This window comes from Apus apus, chromosome 5 (assembly GCF_020740795.1).
Source record: "Apus apus isolate bApuApu2 chromosome 5, bApuApu2.pri.cur, whole genome shotgun sequence".
NCBI classification, from domain to species: Eukaryota; Metazoa; Chordata; class Aves; order Apodiformes; family Apodidae; genus Apus; species Apus apus.
Genome location: NC_067286.1, coordinates 11,218,241 through 11,233,366, shown reverse-complemented (window position 1 = coordinate 11,233,366; position 15,126 = coordinate 11,218,241). Strand labels below are relative to the sequence as shown.

At 42.9% G+C, this 15,126-nt stretch overlaps 1 protein-coding gene across 1 annotated transcript in view; it reads left to right on the top strand.

Annotated features, from left to right (window-relative positions):
• Nucleotides 1-7,304: 7,304 nt before the first annotated feature.
• The window catches only part of SWAP70 (switching B cell complex subunit SWAP70), a 39,749-nt gene continuing 31,927 nt past the window's right edge, over nt 7,305-15,126 (top strand). Inside the window, exon 1 of the mRNA XM_051621436.1 lies at nt 7,305-7,506. Coding sequence (XP_051477396.1) covers nt 7,408-7,506 — 99 coding nt within the window. The 5' untranslated portion in view covers nt 7,305-7,407. The remainder of the gene's footprint in view (nt 7,507-15,126) is intronic.

Below are 15,126 nucleotides of genomic sequence, written 5' to 3'. Positions count from 1 at the left end.
CTTAATGATTGTAAAGGTTTTTTCAAACCCAAATAATTCTATTATTCTATTTTGTTGCTGGTCAAAGGTTTTGTATCTGCCATGGAATGGATGCCCAGCCTAAACTATGCAACTGAAGTGGCTTTAGATGTTTTAACTGTCTTCTCTGTGCCAAGGAGAATGTTTGTTTAAAAAAGGGGCTTCGGAGTTTTTAAGTAGTTTATAGGAGCAGTAAGAATGATGAAATGTCTCAAATTTTTGTAAGCTTTTCTTAGGCCAATGAGAAGAGGTAGAGAATGTGGAAAGTGTGTGTTAAAGCTTCCCATGCATTCAGTGAATCATGATCCAGATGCTTGCTGAGTGAGAAGTACTATCTGTTTCTACTGACATTGAAGGGTTTTTCTTTTTTAAATAGAAACAACCTTGAAGAAATTTTGGTAGCTTATGAATTTGTTGCATGAACAACCTTTGGGCAAAACTTGTATGTAACTAAGCAAGCCACTGTAGAATCACAGAATCACTTAGGCTGGAAAAGACCTTTAAGATCATCAAGTCCAACCATTAACCCCCCTCTACCCAGTCCAGCATTAAACCGTGTTCCCAAGCACCACCTCTAGACAACTTTTAAACACATCCAGGGATGATGACTCAACCACATCCCTAGGCAGCATGTTCCAAGTGTATGATGACTCTTTCAGTGAAAAAGTTCTTCCTAATGTCTAGTCTAAACCTCCCCTGGCACAGCTTGACGCCATTTCCTCTTGTCTGATCACCAGTTACTTGTGAGGAGAGACCAGCACTTACCTCTTTACAATGTCCTTTCAGGCAGTTGTAGAGGGTGATGAGGTCTCCCCTCAGCCTCCTTTTCTTCAGACTAAACAGCTCCAGTTCCCTCAGCTGCTCCTCCTAAGACTTATTTTCAAGGCCTTTCACCAGCTTTGTTGCCCTTCTCTGGACACGCTCCAGCACCTCAATGTCTTTCTTGTAGTGAGGTGCCCAAAACTGGACACGGTATTTGAGGTGTGGCCTCACCCATGTCAAGTACAGAGGAACAATCACCTCCCTGGTCCAGCTTGCCACACCATTTCTAATACAGGCCAGGATGCCATTGGCCTTCTTGGCCACCTGAGCACAATGCAGGCTCATATTCAGCTGCCTATCGATCAGAATCCCCAGGTCCCTCTCTGCTGGGCAGCTTTCCAGCCACTTCTCCAAGCCTGTAGCATTGCATGGGCTTGCTGTGGCCCAAGTGCAGGACCTGGTACTTGGCCTTGTTGAACTTTAGGCAGTTGACCTCTGCCCATCAATCCAGTCTGTCCAAGTCTCCCTGTAGAGCCTCCCTATACTCCCTCCCAACTTGGTGTAGTTTGCAAACTTTCTGAGGGCGCATTCTATCTCCTCTTCGAAATCATTGATGTTAAACAAAAGTGGCCCCAACACTGAGCCCTGAGGAACCTGACTTGTGACTGGCCACCAGCTGGATTTACCTCTGTTCACCACCACTTTCTGGGCCTGGCCATCCAGCCAGTGTTTTACCCAGCAGAGCATACGTCCATCCAAGGCATGAGCAGCCAGTTTTTTAATCAGAATGCTATGGGAGACAGTGGCAAAGGCCTTATGGAAGTCCAGGTAGACAATACTTCCTGTTAGCCTCTTGAAAAATACAGGAAGTCAGTTGTCAGCTGAGGAAATTCTACCAAGCATGGTGTGACAAGATGAGCTTCAGCATGTCAAGAAGAAAGCTTCATCTCAATTTAAGAAGCCAGCATTAGGGTGGCAATTGTGTTGTTTAAAATACCTGCATTTAATGTTTAACTTCAACGATTTTTCTCGTTATTTCATCTTGCTTCATTTTCCAACACGGTGGTAGCATAGTACCTTAACTTCTTTGATCAGAGTCCCTGACTTCTTGAAGACCAGCTTGATCTTGCCTTTAATATGTTTTGTAGTCTTCAGCAGCACCTGCTGAATGAAACTGTTAACTGTACACTCAATTTTTGTCTTTGAAGCTCTTGTGTGCTAGTATGACACTCGACCCTGATTGTTAGAATCCTTTTCTTGTTCTGCAGTAGTGATTGAGCATTCTTACCAGCAGTAGTGCAGGTAAGTGTTGACTTTCATTTTTTCATCCACACCCACTTCCTCAATTCTTTAGACTTGGAGAAGGCATCCTCGTTATTTCATCATATATGTGATTTGATATATAAATGTATGCACCCTTAATAAATCTGTGCATGTGTTCTAGCTATGACTATCACTACTGTAGCCTGTGCTTGAGGACTCGGGTCTAAAGCAACGGCCAGCATGAGCTAAAAGCAGGTCTGTTCCTTGCCTGAACCTTCTTTCAGTGAACCATGGAAACTGAGAGTGAGCTGCAAGCTCCCCCCATTGGAGGCTGCTGAGCTGACACATGGGTGTCTCCAGAAACGCTGCAGAGAAAGCAGGAAGAAGCAGCGATTGGGCAGGACAGCACACAGGAAATGAAGGTCTCACTTCTGTTTCAACAGATGCTATCTTCCCAAAGTGTAATGGGATTGGGGTAGGGGAAAGGGAAGTGCCCTAAGGAGAGAATATTGCTGTGCCTAATTAAACAGGAAGCAGTTTATTACTGTTTAACATGTTGCTCAGAGACCTGAGGTTGTACACACTTCAAAATTATCTGAGGTTCCAGATAGTCTTGAAAAATCTGAATAACTGGTTTCAGAGATCTTCATTTTGCCAGTCACTTGCCTCCCTTCCAATATTCAACATCAATATTTATCATGACATCTGAATAATCATGTTGGTCTAAACCGATTTCTCTGTCTCGAGATGAAAGCAGAATAACTGGCCAAATTCTAATCAATTATCTTCTGTGTATCCCATGGGTTACTGCCAGGTAGGTGGGCTACTGGACATAAAACCTGCTGCTGTTCCTGAATTACCATTTATGCATAGGAAAGGATTATGCACATTCCATCCTCATGCTGATGGAGTAGTTCTTTTTCATCTATTGGTTTGCAAAATGCACCACTAGTGATTCAGCAAGGTGTTCTGCAGGACATAGGGATGGGGGGACAGGAGAAATACCTCCTATTCCCAACCTTTGGTAGTCTCATCAACCACTGATCTTGGGTGGTCTTTATACCTCTGCAGCTGTTTCCTCTTGCCTCCTTTGACTCTAAGCAACTTAGGAGTTAAGATGTTTATGGTGGATTCTCTCCATATATTTGTTTCATGCCTTAGCAAATGGGATTTTAATCTTTTGGTCTTGTAGACACTGAGACAATATTAATTTACAGGCTTTTACACTAACCCTGGTTAAATGGCTTTTTCCATTGACCATTTGTTTCTTCAGTTTCCATCCCAAAACATGGTATCAGATAGTTACTGCAGTTATACACCTGGGATTTAATTTCCTCTTCCTTTCTGCAAATAAGGTATCTGTGGTATTCTCTTCTATGGTGAGTACTGTAACCAGGTGAGAAACACCTTATCAGCTACAAGTGTAGAGTAAGACATGTTACCAGGGAGGAACTGAAAGGTAACTGAATGCTCCGTGTTTTACCACTTCATTATGCTTCTTTTGTCAAGTTTAAATAGAAATGCATGTGTTATGTATGTGTCTATACATAGCAAAAAACCTGTAGAAAATTAGGTGTGCTTTGCTGGAATTGTTTTAATGATTGCTCTAGAAGTCTTAAAAGTGAATGGAAAATTAACTTTTATTTTTGTAGGAGACACTGAGCTGCCCTTCTGAGCGAGCATCTAATGCTGCTTCCTATTTAATTTAAAAGGAATATTTTCTACATAGTTTCAGTGAGAATGTTTGAGGCATGTATATAAGGCCACAGATAAAAGTTTTAAAAGTATTTAATTGAAAAAAACAAATTCCTTGATGCTTGAGGACTGGGCTACAGTGTAATGTCAAATATACTTACTGGTTTTTATGCTGTCTCCCAATGCTTCCTTGAAATGTTTTATGGTGGGACTAGACTCTTCAGAAACTGTAACACAATGGTCAGGAACACTGGCATTTGCTTTAGTTTTATTTTCTATTGAAACATCGTTGTGAAATGGCAGATACTGGCAACACAGTTTTACTACAAAAGTTGTCTAATAGTCTTCAGTTTCTGTTTGGTTCAATTTAGTTTTCCTGCAGAGAATGAAAATGACTGTCTAGCCACAGTTCAGGAAGATTTTCTCTGGGCTAACAAGGAGCAGAAAACTGAGCTGCTGCTATGTCTGAATTCTTTCCTTGATGACCGTTAGTTTAACTGACTCCGTGGCATAAAACAAAATTAGTAACAGTTCAAATGCGTAATCCTTCCTCTAGTTAGGACTTCCCTAACAAATACTTATTATTTAGCTAACAAGGAGTAATTAAGCTTCTGTAGGGAGGAGGAGAAGTGATTGACCTCTTAATGCTGAGCCTCAGCAGAGTCTGAAGCATCTTCCTGAAAGTGTGAGTCACTCTGTGAGACTGTGAGCCAGTTTTCCCTCCCTGATATCCTCACCACCCTTCAGTCATGTTTTTAACTGTGGTGTGCAACAAAGTTATAATAAGCACAGACTTAAAATAGAGTTGCTGAGATCTCAGCTTTCAAGAAAAGCAGAAGTATGTAAAGTTGCATCAGAACTTTTGTTCCAAACAAGCAATTTAGAGTTCATGTAGTGCTGTCAAGGACTTAATGGTTAAGTACAACTGTTAATTAATGTTCTGTGGATTATATGTCAATCTTATCTTCAAAGGTTTAAAATGTAAAGTCTTTGATACACAAAGAATCAGACTAGCACATTAAAACAGAAGAGCTGCTTAAAATAACTCACATTTTGGGTGTGGATGCAGTTAGTCCCGTAACTTTGTTAAAACTAGTTTGGTTAAGTAGAAAAAAACCCTAAGGTTTTGTTTAACAATAAGTTTATGTCTGCATATGAACTTCAGTTTGGTTTTGCTCAATTAGTTCAGGCCTATAAAAACTATTTTAAATATGAGCATGTCTATATAAAATAATTTACTGGCTTTATGCATAACTTGTAAGTATAGTTTTGATTAACCTGCCAAAAGCTGGAGTTGCTGAGGCTTATATAAACTACTCATTGTAATGAACATTTAAGCATGAACTATTAACCTATTGACCTGAATCAAACTATTTGTATTCTTGGTGGAAAAAAAGTCCTATTCTTGCAAATGATTTTAGCATGTCATTTCAATCAGGAATAACAGAAGCCAGCAAAAAGAATGAAGAGAAGCACACAGGTTCGTTTACAATTACTTTGTGGGGCATTTTGCTTTAATTTTATTTTTCCACTCTTTTTTTTTTTTTTTTTTGAATAAGCTGCTAAAAGTCACTGAACTCTGTTCAAAAATGAAATTAAGCCCCCACCATGACGAGACTCATGTGTGAGCTATGTTAATTGCTGTTCCTCAGTGACATTTCACAGAACTGAACTGTATTTTAATGCATGTGTAATATGGATGATCTGTATTTACTGGTGACTTGGTAGTTGCTCAGCTACCAAAGAAAATAGTTTGTTAGGTTATCTGCTTATACAAAAGTGTCTCCTTCCTCATTAAGTGGAATAGTTGCGGTCAAATTAGAGAAATGCTAATGTATTTCAAGATGATAGATGTTTCTGTTAATATTAACAGCTATAATGTTAGCAAATCAGGTTCTTCAGGCAGTTTAATCCAATTAAACTTTGATGTTAATTGTATAGTTCACACCATCCACCTTGAGGAAAGAGCATAAATAATTACATGTAGACTCCGAAGTCTTGAATAAAGTATGGAGAGAAAAAAGATTCAGGTAAGTGAGGGGGGATGGGCTGCTAGGATATGGCTGGTGAGTAAGGCAGTTTAACTATTCAGTGTGCTATGGAGAAACTATGACATCTCTGCATTACTAGAATGTTTTTGCTACTTGATCTAGAGAAGACACTAAAGCAAAATACTAACAGAAATCTGTGGATGAGTTTAGTCTCCAAATTCCCACGTGTAGAAATTAATTTTGTACATTATCACATATGAGAATTAAAAGTAGAATTAAAAATTCCTACAGTGGACTTGGCTATCTGCTCATCTGCAGTGATCCTGACCAGAAGACCACTGTACACCAAGGGTTAGTGATCCATGCAATTAGGCCTGTGCCTACTCAGCATCTCTTGTACTGCACTGCCCCATCCACCCTGGCCTCCAGAGCCATGTGGGACTGCCTGTCCTGCAGCCATGGGATTCATCTACCTGGCTGATTGTACCACAGGAGCCTGTGGGCAGCTCCCACCCCTGCCTGGCCTGCCCTTTGTCTAAAAATACAACTGGAGGTTCTCATGTGAACATCCTTTCTGTCTGGCAATAGAAAAAAATGTGAAGAGCTATTTTCTTGTAAGAAAATCCTGTAATAGCTTCAATGTCCAAAATACTGTAACTTGTCACACAGATTCTGCCCATGGGAATGCTGCACCTTGATCAGAGACCTGGCTGATGCTGCACAGCTCAGGGCTGCCAGCACCTGAAGGAATGTAAGAATGTCTGTACTGTCCTTTCCATTATAGAGTTAGCTCAAATAAACGGTATTTTAAGTGATACTTCAGAGTCTGTGTGCCTTTCTGACTGGGATCATAGTGAACCACCTAATGCAAAACAGTAACCTCGCTGTACCTGCTGGAACCGTTTCACTTGCAGAGTGCTATTTTTGTTCTGGTGATGCAGTTGAATGGAGACGAAAGTTGGATAAAAGTGAATTTTTTCTTTTATTTTTTGAATTCCGAGAACTTAGCGGTTTGGTTTAAACTCCCCAAGAATGAACCCTTAATAACGAGCTGCGAATGGTCTCACACGCAGTATTCCAAGCAACAGACATCGCAGCATCATCTTCTCGCTGCTCCGGGTCTAGATGCAGCCAGCCTCGCTGGTGGGGCGGAGAAACACCCCTGGGGGGCTGCGGGAGCGACAGCGGGAGCCCTCGGAGCGGCTGCTCTCGCTGTTGCTTACTCTGAACCCACAGCACCGGAGGGCACTTAACAGGAAAAAACACAAACCACAAAGAAACACGCAGAAGCACCAGCAACACAGCTCCTTCCGCGCCGCTCGGTACCGCTCCTGCCCTGCCAGCAGCGGCCGAGCTGGTTTTTAGCCCTTCGTTCGGTCCAGCTCTTGCAGCCTGTAACCGCGAGATGCGTATTGGAATTCTCGGGGGCTTAGAAAACGGACTGCGAGGGAAGCTCCTTTTCTGTGTCGGACTGCACCCTCCCGCGCCTCCCGGCCCCGCTCCCGCGGCCCGGGCTCCCCGCTGCCCCGGCGGGGCCGCTGCCGCGGGGCGGGACGCGAGCGGCCCCAGGGGCGGGGCCTGCCAGGCCGGGCTCCCCCCCCGGGGCGGGCCGGGCCGGGCCGGGCGAAGGCAGAGCGGCGGGAGCGGCGGCGGGAGCGCGGCAGCCGGCGGGCCGGCCATGGTGGGCCTCAAGGAGGAGCTGCTGAAGTCCATCTGGCACGCCTTCACCGCCCTCGACCTCGACCGCAGCGGGAAGGTCTCCAAGTCCCAGCTCAAGGCAGGCGAAGCGGCCCGGCCCGGCCCGGCCCGGCGGGGGGCGCGGGGGAGAGCGGGGCGGGTTTGCGGGGCCGGGGCGGGTTTGCGGGGCTGCCGCCAGCAGCCTGAGAGGCCGCGGCGTGTGCCGGCTTGTCCCCGGCTCCCCAGGCCTCTGCAGCGGGCACGGGGATGCTCCCTGGGTCTGACTGAGCTGGTCGCGCAGGGGCTGGGCGGGGGGACTTGGCCGCCTGCTTTCACAGCCCATCTGCGGGCTGTCGGTCGCGTTCTCCCCGTTCGGGCTGTCTTGTGGCCCGCCACTCGCCGTGGCTGCTGGACCCCTCCGTCCTGTGAGCTGGCCCTTCCTTGTGCCCAAGGAAGCTGGTTTTTATTCTGCCCAGGCAAGCGCTTCATCCTCCCCGAGATGTCAGTGCACAAGCCCTTGTTGTGCTTCTGGTCCGCTTTCAACTGCGTGTCCTTGGTACTCTTCCTGGCCAAAGTCTTTTGTGGGGTAGCCACAAGGTCCCATCTATAGGGGTTGGCTGCATCCAAGCGAAATTCATAGCTTGCCAAGGGGAGAGTGAGGTTCCACAGTGCTCTCTTATTTGGATATAAACAGGAGAATTAGTCAAGAGGCTCCAACTGTGCCATTCTTCCCTGAGCTTATATGCTGAAGTAATGTTTGTGCTCTTAAAAGAGCTCTCAGGCAGCTCGCTGAATCCAGTCCCATTTTGGCCCTGCTTTATGGGACTGTCTTGGCCTGGGAGTAATAGCAGGAATCTGGCTAAATAAATATTTTGAATAAGAACGCAACACCTGTTGACACTTTGAGACTGTGGGTCCTTGTACTGAGTGCTGGAGTGGTGTCAGTCACAGCGATTAGCTGGAGTTCGTGCCCTTTGTGGGATTAACTCCATGAGTGAGAATGGCCATGCTGCAGGCAGTATTTGTAAGTACAGTCAGTAGCTAATGGACTTTGTTTTTAGCATGATGTAATAAGTATCCACAGCATGCAGCGTGCTGCAAGCAGCCTGTTCCTCTTCTCCTTTTTGCTCAGGGTGAACAGGCTGTGTGTGAAGTACAGGCAGTGAGATACAGTCTCGCTCGGCCAGAAGTGACTGTGGGGCAGGAGTCAGGCAAGACTGCAAGTTCGAGCTGAAAAGCATGTGCAGGTCCCAGGTCATTTACAGGTGGTGCAGTGAAAGTGAGTATGTGTGTTGCAGTGCTGCAGGACTAACTGAAGTAGGTTGCAGAGAGGTGTGATTTGTGTGCTCAGTGCAGTCACCTGGAAGGTGTGTCTGCAGCACATGTCGTTGTGCCAGCTGGTGAAGGCGCTGTTGTGGTTGCACAGGTGCTGGGGTGAATTAAATGCCTAAAGAAGCAGCCAGGATGCTGATGGGCTTGTACAGCTTGCTCTGATGGAGGTGTCATAACTTCTCTAAGATCACTGACTGATCTGGGCGGATTAAAGCAGCAGTTGTATTTCCAAGCTGAAGCACAGTTACCTGTCTTACTCTGTGGTCATGTTAGAGCCCCATGGCTACAAGTGCTTGTGTTGAAAAAAGTTAAAAAAAAAAAAATAAAAAGGAGAAGGGAAATTAAATTTGTCCCCTGCTTACCTATCAAACATCTTATTAAACAGTTTTGGTGTCTCATTCTGTCTGTCTTTGAGAGAGAAAAGATGAAAAAAAAAATTGGTCTTTCTGGGTGTGTTCAGTTCTGTCTGTGATATAAAGGCTCCCAAGGGAAGTGTCACGTGGGGGATCTGGGAATGCAGAAACAAGCCTGAAGTGAGGCTGCTACCTTTGCCCATGGCCACCAAGAGTTAGTTTCCAGGAAACACAGGAAGAAGTAGAGAACATTCTTCTGTAGGCTTTTTGTGGCAAATTATGAATGTGATGCCCAACTGCTAGTCCTGCTGGGAGAAAAGGTGTATGTTATGGCAGTAGCCCCACATCTATTCAGAGGAAGGGGTAGGCAGGACAGCAAAACAGAAGTTCCTGTCTGATTGAATTAGGGCTATGTTGTACTAAGAAGGTATTTCACAACCAGGTATTTCTCATCCACATTACCATGAGGATGGTGTAGCACGCCTGTAAAATTAAGAGATTGGAGACAGACAGGCTAGTAGAGATCTGTGGTATTAGAAAAATATGTTTAATAACGCAGTCAAAGTCCCATTATAAAGAAAAAAAAAAAGGAGAACTTACTGATAATGGATCTTTGAGTTTTATTATCCAGTATAAGGTGCTGCCAACGTGTTGAACAGGAAGTAGTTAGTATAGCATGTTGGTTGTTAAATAGGGTGATTTCTAGCTTCTCTAACTAGAAGTGATCTTTAAGCCTTCACAATATAATGTGTTAAATCCTATGAGAAAAACGTGTGCTATGTAGCTGAGGCCCTGCTGTGAAGGCTTTGCATCACACATAATTTTTAATATATCTAGAGCAAAGAGATGGAGGTGAGTGGAATTGGTCTGTTCTGTAGCCTGGAGAAACAGCAAATGCTTGGAGGAAAAACTAGGACTCGCTTGGAATGGGAAGGATTTAATTATATTACTTTTATCCTTTTGTATATGTTCTTAGTCACTGAAGGAAGGGACAGTTAAATCAGTCTTCTGTTTAATTTTTATTATCTTGCAGTATGCACAGATTTATTTTTCATTGTCTAATCTTCAGAAGTACTACTGTTATGCTGCAGATCTTACCCTGTTTTCTACATCAGCAGATGTGTGCTGTTCTTAAATTACACTTTTAAATAGGCCCACAATCATCATTTTTTGTCAGTGTGTTTCGGTACGTTTAAACACTTACATAGCAAGGCTAATGTATAATTTCTGTGGATGCAGTTACAGATGCTGTTGCAGTTCAAGCACCAGCTACATGCAACTACTTGCTTTCCTATATTTAAATCCAATTTAGTCTTTTTTGCAATCTGCAGTTTTAAAATTGACTTATTTGAAAAGTTTCTGGAATGTGCCAACATTCAATCTGCTTTTCATCCAGATCTTGAAACACTGTGGTGTTAAATGTCATTACACTTAGCAGCCTGCAGTGCTCCTTCTATGTGTATGATTGAATCTTGGAAAGAATACATACCATTTTATTTTTATGCTCTGTCTGGAAGCTCTTCCTTGCATTGCTTTATGACTTGTCTCTGCTTAGGCAATGAGGTTATTTGACTGCTCTTGTTTTGTATGCTACCATTGGGGTGGATTTTCAGTCTTGGATACTTGGCGTGATATCTACAGAATGTGGATAGTGAGCACTTTGTGAAAATAACAGTCTCATTTGTTCCCATAACGTGTAGGGGACCAGAGTTAGTAGTCATGCCTACAAAATTTAAACTGGTCTTTAATTGAATCTGGGATGTTACAGGAATATTCTAGCTCTTATCTTTGTTTTGCCTTTTTACTGAATGGGAAGTCAGTGGCTGGTGGGAAGAGGAAGAATGGTGTAATCAGGGGCAAGAGGGATGGTCTGAACAGAGAGGAAGACCTTGAACAATGTAGCAAGGCACTGGAAAGGTCGAGAGCCTGTGACGGGTGGGCAGGACCCCAAATGGACAATTGACTTTGTACAGCATTGAAGGACGGTAGGAAATTAGTCATTGTGACTCACTCTGAGAGAGTTGTACTCTGACGTTGTTAGCAGGGCTCAGAAGCATTCGTATTAGGGTAGCCATGAGAAATCATGTCTGCAAGGTGGGAGGGGATGGATGCCCCTCTTCCGGAAGAGTTAACTAACCAAATCAGCTTGTAGATCAAAAGTGGGGACATTAGGAAACGATAGTACACCTGAGAGGAGCAGCTGCCAATGGATCAGTAGCCCATTTAACTTTTGTCCTTTAGGTTTTGTCAACTGGTTTCAAGGAAGATAAAGCATAAAGTAAGGCACAGTAGGTGGAGAATGTTTACTGGGAGATCTTCCTAAGGCTGGGAACTGCAAGGCAGAAAGGCAATTGCCTGGGCAGTGGTACGAGATGTAGGCTAGCACCAGTATGTGACTGGGGGACAAGGAGGCTGGGCTGATTATGAAGGCAAGAGTAAGGGTTAGGTTGTCAAAAAAGGTAACAGGAATCTATGAAAGTGCGAGGGGGAAGGCAGCAAAAGAAGGAACAGAGAGGTGATGTGGGCGAAGGACACAAGCCTCAGGAACCTGAGCTAGTAGAGGGTGGGCTTGAATATGCTTGTCTAACTGGGAAAGAGGTTGCTGCACTAATTCTGATGTTAAATAATGGGACTCCAAATGGAACATTGGCTACCTGAGTAGACAAGGAAGGTGTACCTTTGAGATGCTGTGATGCAAGAAAATGTATGCTGAAGATGTGCCCTGGTTGAAAAGACCTTGTGCCTGTGGCAAGGGACATATACAGTGCTGATTTCCACACTGGTCAAACAAGGAAAAGGGAAAGTACTTGTGAGTAGCCTTATTTTGGCTGGTCGGCTGCTGACATGGATGTCAGGGAGTGATGAGCCAAGAATGTCTTGGAATGAATTCACAGAAAGCCATTGAATGGAGCTGTAGGCATCTGCAATGCCAACACATCTTAAAAAGAGATCTTAAAAAATCTTAAAAAGAGACAGGGGAGGGAGAAGACCCTCCTGAAAGATGGAAAAGAAAAAGAAGAAAGCACTGAAGAAACTGACAAGATCTGCTGTAGGATTAGTGTGCCCTGTTAATGCTCCTACTATCATCTGGGCCAAATTCTTGTTGCTGAGAATAGGTAGTCTAGCAGATCTTCATTTCACTTTAGAAATGGAGATCACTTTTATGGACAAGGTTAGATGGAACTACTCAGATGATAACAATTTATCATGTGGTTAAAGTTTAGGAAGATCAATGTTTTGGAAAATGGGAGCTCAGAGGGGAGCAGCTGTGGGAGAGTAGAGCCGAGCTGGATATTTGTACTTCAGGTAAAGTAGCATGAGACTTGCTTCATAAATAAAGTAAATCCACAGTTTGTAACAACCTTCGGTGTTCAGCTTACTTCTTTTATCCATTTATTTATTTATTTCTGTTTACAGCAGAACACCTTCAGGATTCCCTGGGCACCACCAGGCATCTTTCTTTCAAAATATTTAATTAGAAATGGAAGAATTGTGCCCAAAGCACTGGTTGTGTGAACCCTTTGCAGGCTGCTTGTACTGTCTCATGGACCACAGTTTGGTGACCACCACTGTACCCGTTTGCCACAGCCCAGAGATGAGTCTCTGGTCTGGGGTAAGAGTTGGCTCTGGCCAAGGCACGTCATTGAATGTGGCATCCAGAGCATAGTAAGTGCTGAAAGAAAAAGCTGCCTAGCAACCCTGTGGGCATGGGGAAAATAATCCTTACTGGTCCAAAACTTCCTCATGGCTGCCAGAACTTCTGCAAGGCAGTTTTTTGTACCCCGATTAACCTAATACTCAGCTAGATTTTTTTTTTTTGTTTTTTTAATTGACCATTAAAATAGAGTCCACATAATGTGATTTGAGAGAACAAACCAAAATGAGACCTCAGTGCAGAATTTTTCAGGCTTAGAACTGAAGAATTCAGCTGGCACTTGGCCGTGTTAGAGAATGGCAGGCTTTGGCAGGCTCTGAGGAATTTCCTGAGTTATGAAAAGAGAACACTGGGCACAGGAGAGATCATAGATAAGGCAGATCTTAGAAAATTATTGAAAGTGGAATTCTTTCCTGGTAAATTCCTGGTTGCTTGATGTGGAAATCACCTCAGTTTCTGACAGCCCAAACACAGCAGGAAGGCTGAAAAAGGGAGAAGAGAAACATGTAAGAAGAACATGATGAGGAAGTGTTTTAGTGAGACTTTAGAGTTATTTTAGTAATAAGTTTAACTCAGTTATGCTTTAGAGTATTTTAGTTAGCTGAAGTGTTTTTTTTTAGTTACAGTATTAGCAACTACAGTCTGGTTGGAAAACAGATCACCTTTATCTCTCAGAAATTCAAGAATCCCTGTCTTCCATAAATAACAACGGAAGCCTTAAATAGAAGAGGAAACATGCATGATAGTATGTTTTTTTTCCCCCGTATGTAAATCACATGTACTCAACTCCTTGGTTTGATGTGCTGGTTAAAAGTAAGGACAGATTGAAGGGAAATGTGCTGCTGATGGAGGGTAGTGTGAAATGTGATGACTTCTAAATACTATTTTGCTGCTTTGGGAATTAGAGTTTTTGTTGTACTGTGGCTGATGCTATTGTTTTCTAGTTTTAAACTTTTGTACCTGGTTAGCTCCAGTGGCTTAATGTTAGCATGTGACAATGAAAAGATATATTTATTGTAAAAATGTTTGCTTTTCTAAAAGGAAGAGTAACTTTGGAGGTGTGTAGAGAAGAATTGTTGTATGAACTTAACTTGCATCTTGAGCTGTCTTTGTAGGATTTTATGCTAACTAGTGCTTAGATTCTGCATGTCTCCTTATCATACATAAAAGTAATTTTACATTATTTTGGGGAAGGGAGAGAAGCCCAGACATTTTAAGTGTGTTCCTAAGCTTTGATAACTTCAGACTTCCAATTCTTGTTTTGCAGCTACTGCAACTTGATGACTTTATATCTACTCACTTAAATAGACCTGCTTATAAATTTTCTACATTTTTTTTACTGCTTTTTCTTTGCACCATTTGAGTATGTTGTTTTATTTCATTTTTGCTGTACAGTGAAAAAGTAGAACATATGCCAAAATTCAAGTGCAGTCTGTCCCATCTAGTTGTTGATTAAAAAAAAATCACAAGCAGAATCCCTTTTCAAAAGATGCAGTCTGTTTTACTTCTGCCTAATTTTTTCCACCCCTCATTTTTGCCTTTGGCTATGACTTTTTTTTTTGATGGAGACCATCCCTGAGCATGTGAAGTTAAATCCTTAAACAATTCCTGTATTTGGTGTCTTCCTGTCTTTTGTGGTCCTCAAGGCTTAACTCTCCATCATGCCAAGGGAAGGAGGCTCCACTACCCAGTGGGCAGCATGTTACAGGATTGACCTGACTTGGGACAACGTGAAGAACAAAAGAGATGGGTGCTTTGTGTTTCTTAGGAAAGTGGCACAGGAGTGACTGCTACCCAAGCTCTACCTTCATGTAGTTGGTACCGAGGCATTAGTAAAGCTCAGCTTAAGTTGAAGTTGAGATGCATTTGCTGACAGTTTTTAGTAATTCAGTACTTCCTCAAAACTAATCAAGCATGTAGCTTCTTCTTGAAGGTCATTTCTCAAGAAGACAAGAGCTCTGGTTGTTTTTAAGGTCTTGACATAATTTATGCAAATACCTTTTAAAAATAAAAATTAGAGAAGCACACCTAGACCCTTCCCCTTTCTATCATATTGCTTTTCCTTTGCTAACTGAAACACAGGGTGAATGTTGAGAAGCAACCTAAAAGCAAGAAGATGAGATAAATCAGTTGTTAATGCTTTGAGTGGTCATTTCTTTGTAAAGGTACATACTGAGTTGGGTTTTTTTGTTACTTGTTTTCACTAGATAGTAAATACAATTTTAAACTTGTTGTTTTCCATAGCTATCTAATTTCACTCTGTAAATACTACATTGGTGTTTCTGCATGCATATCTTGGTTTTCAAATGCGTATGTGTACAAAGGGTAGTTTCTGTAGCTGTATTTGCACTTCTGTAGGAATGGAGCTATCTGTGATAGC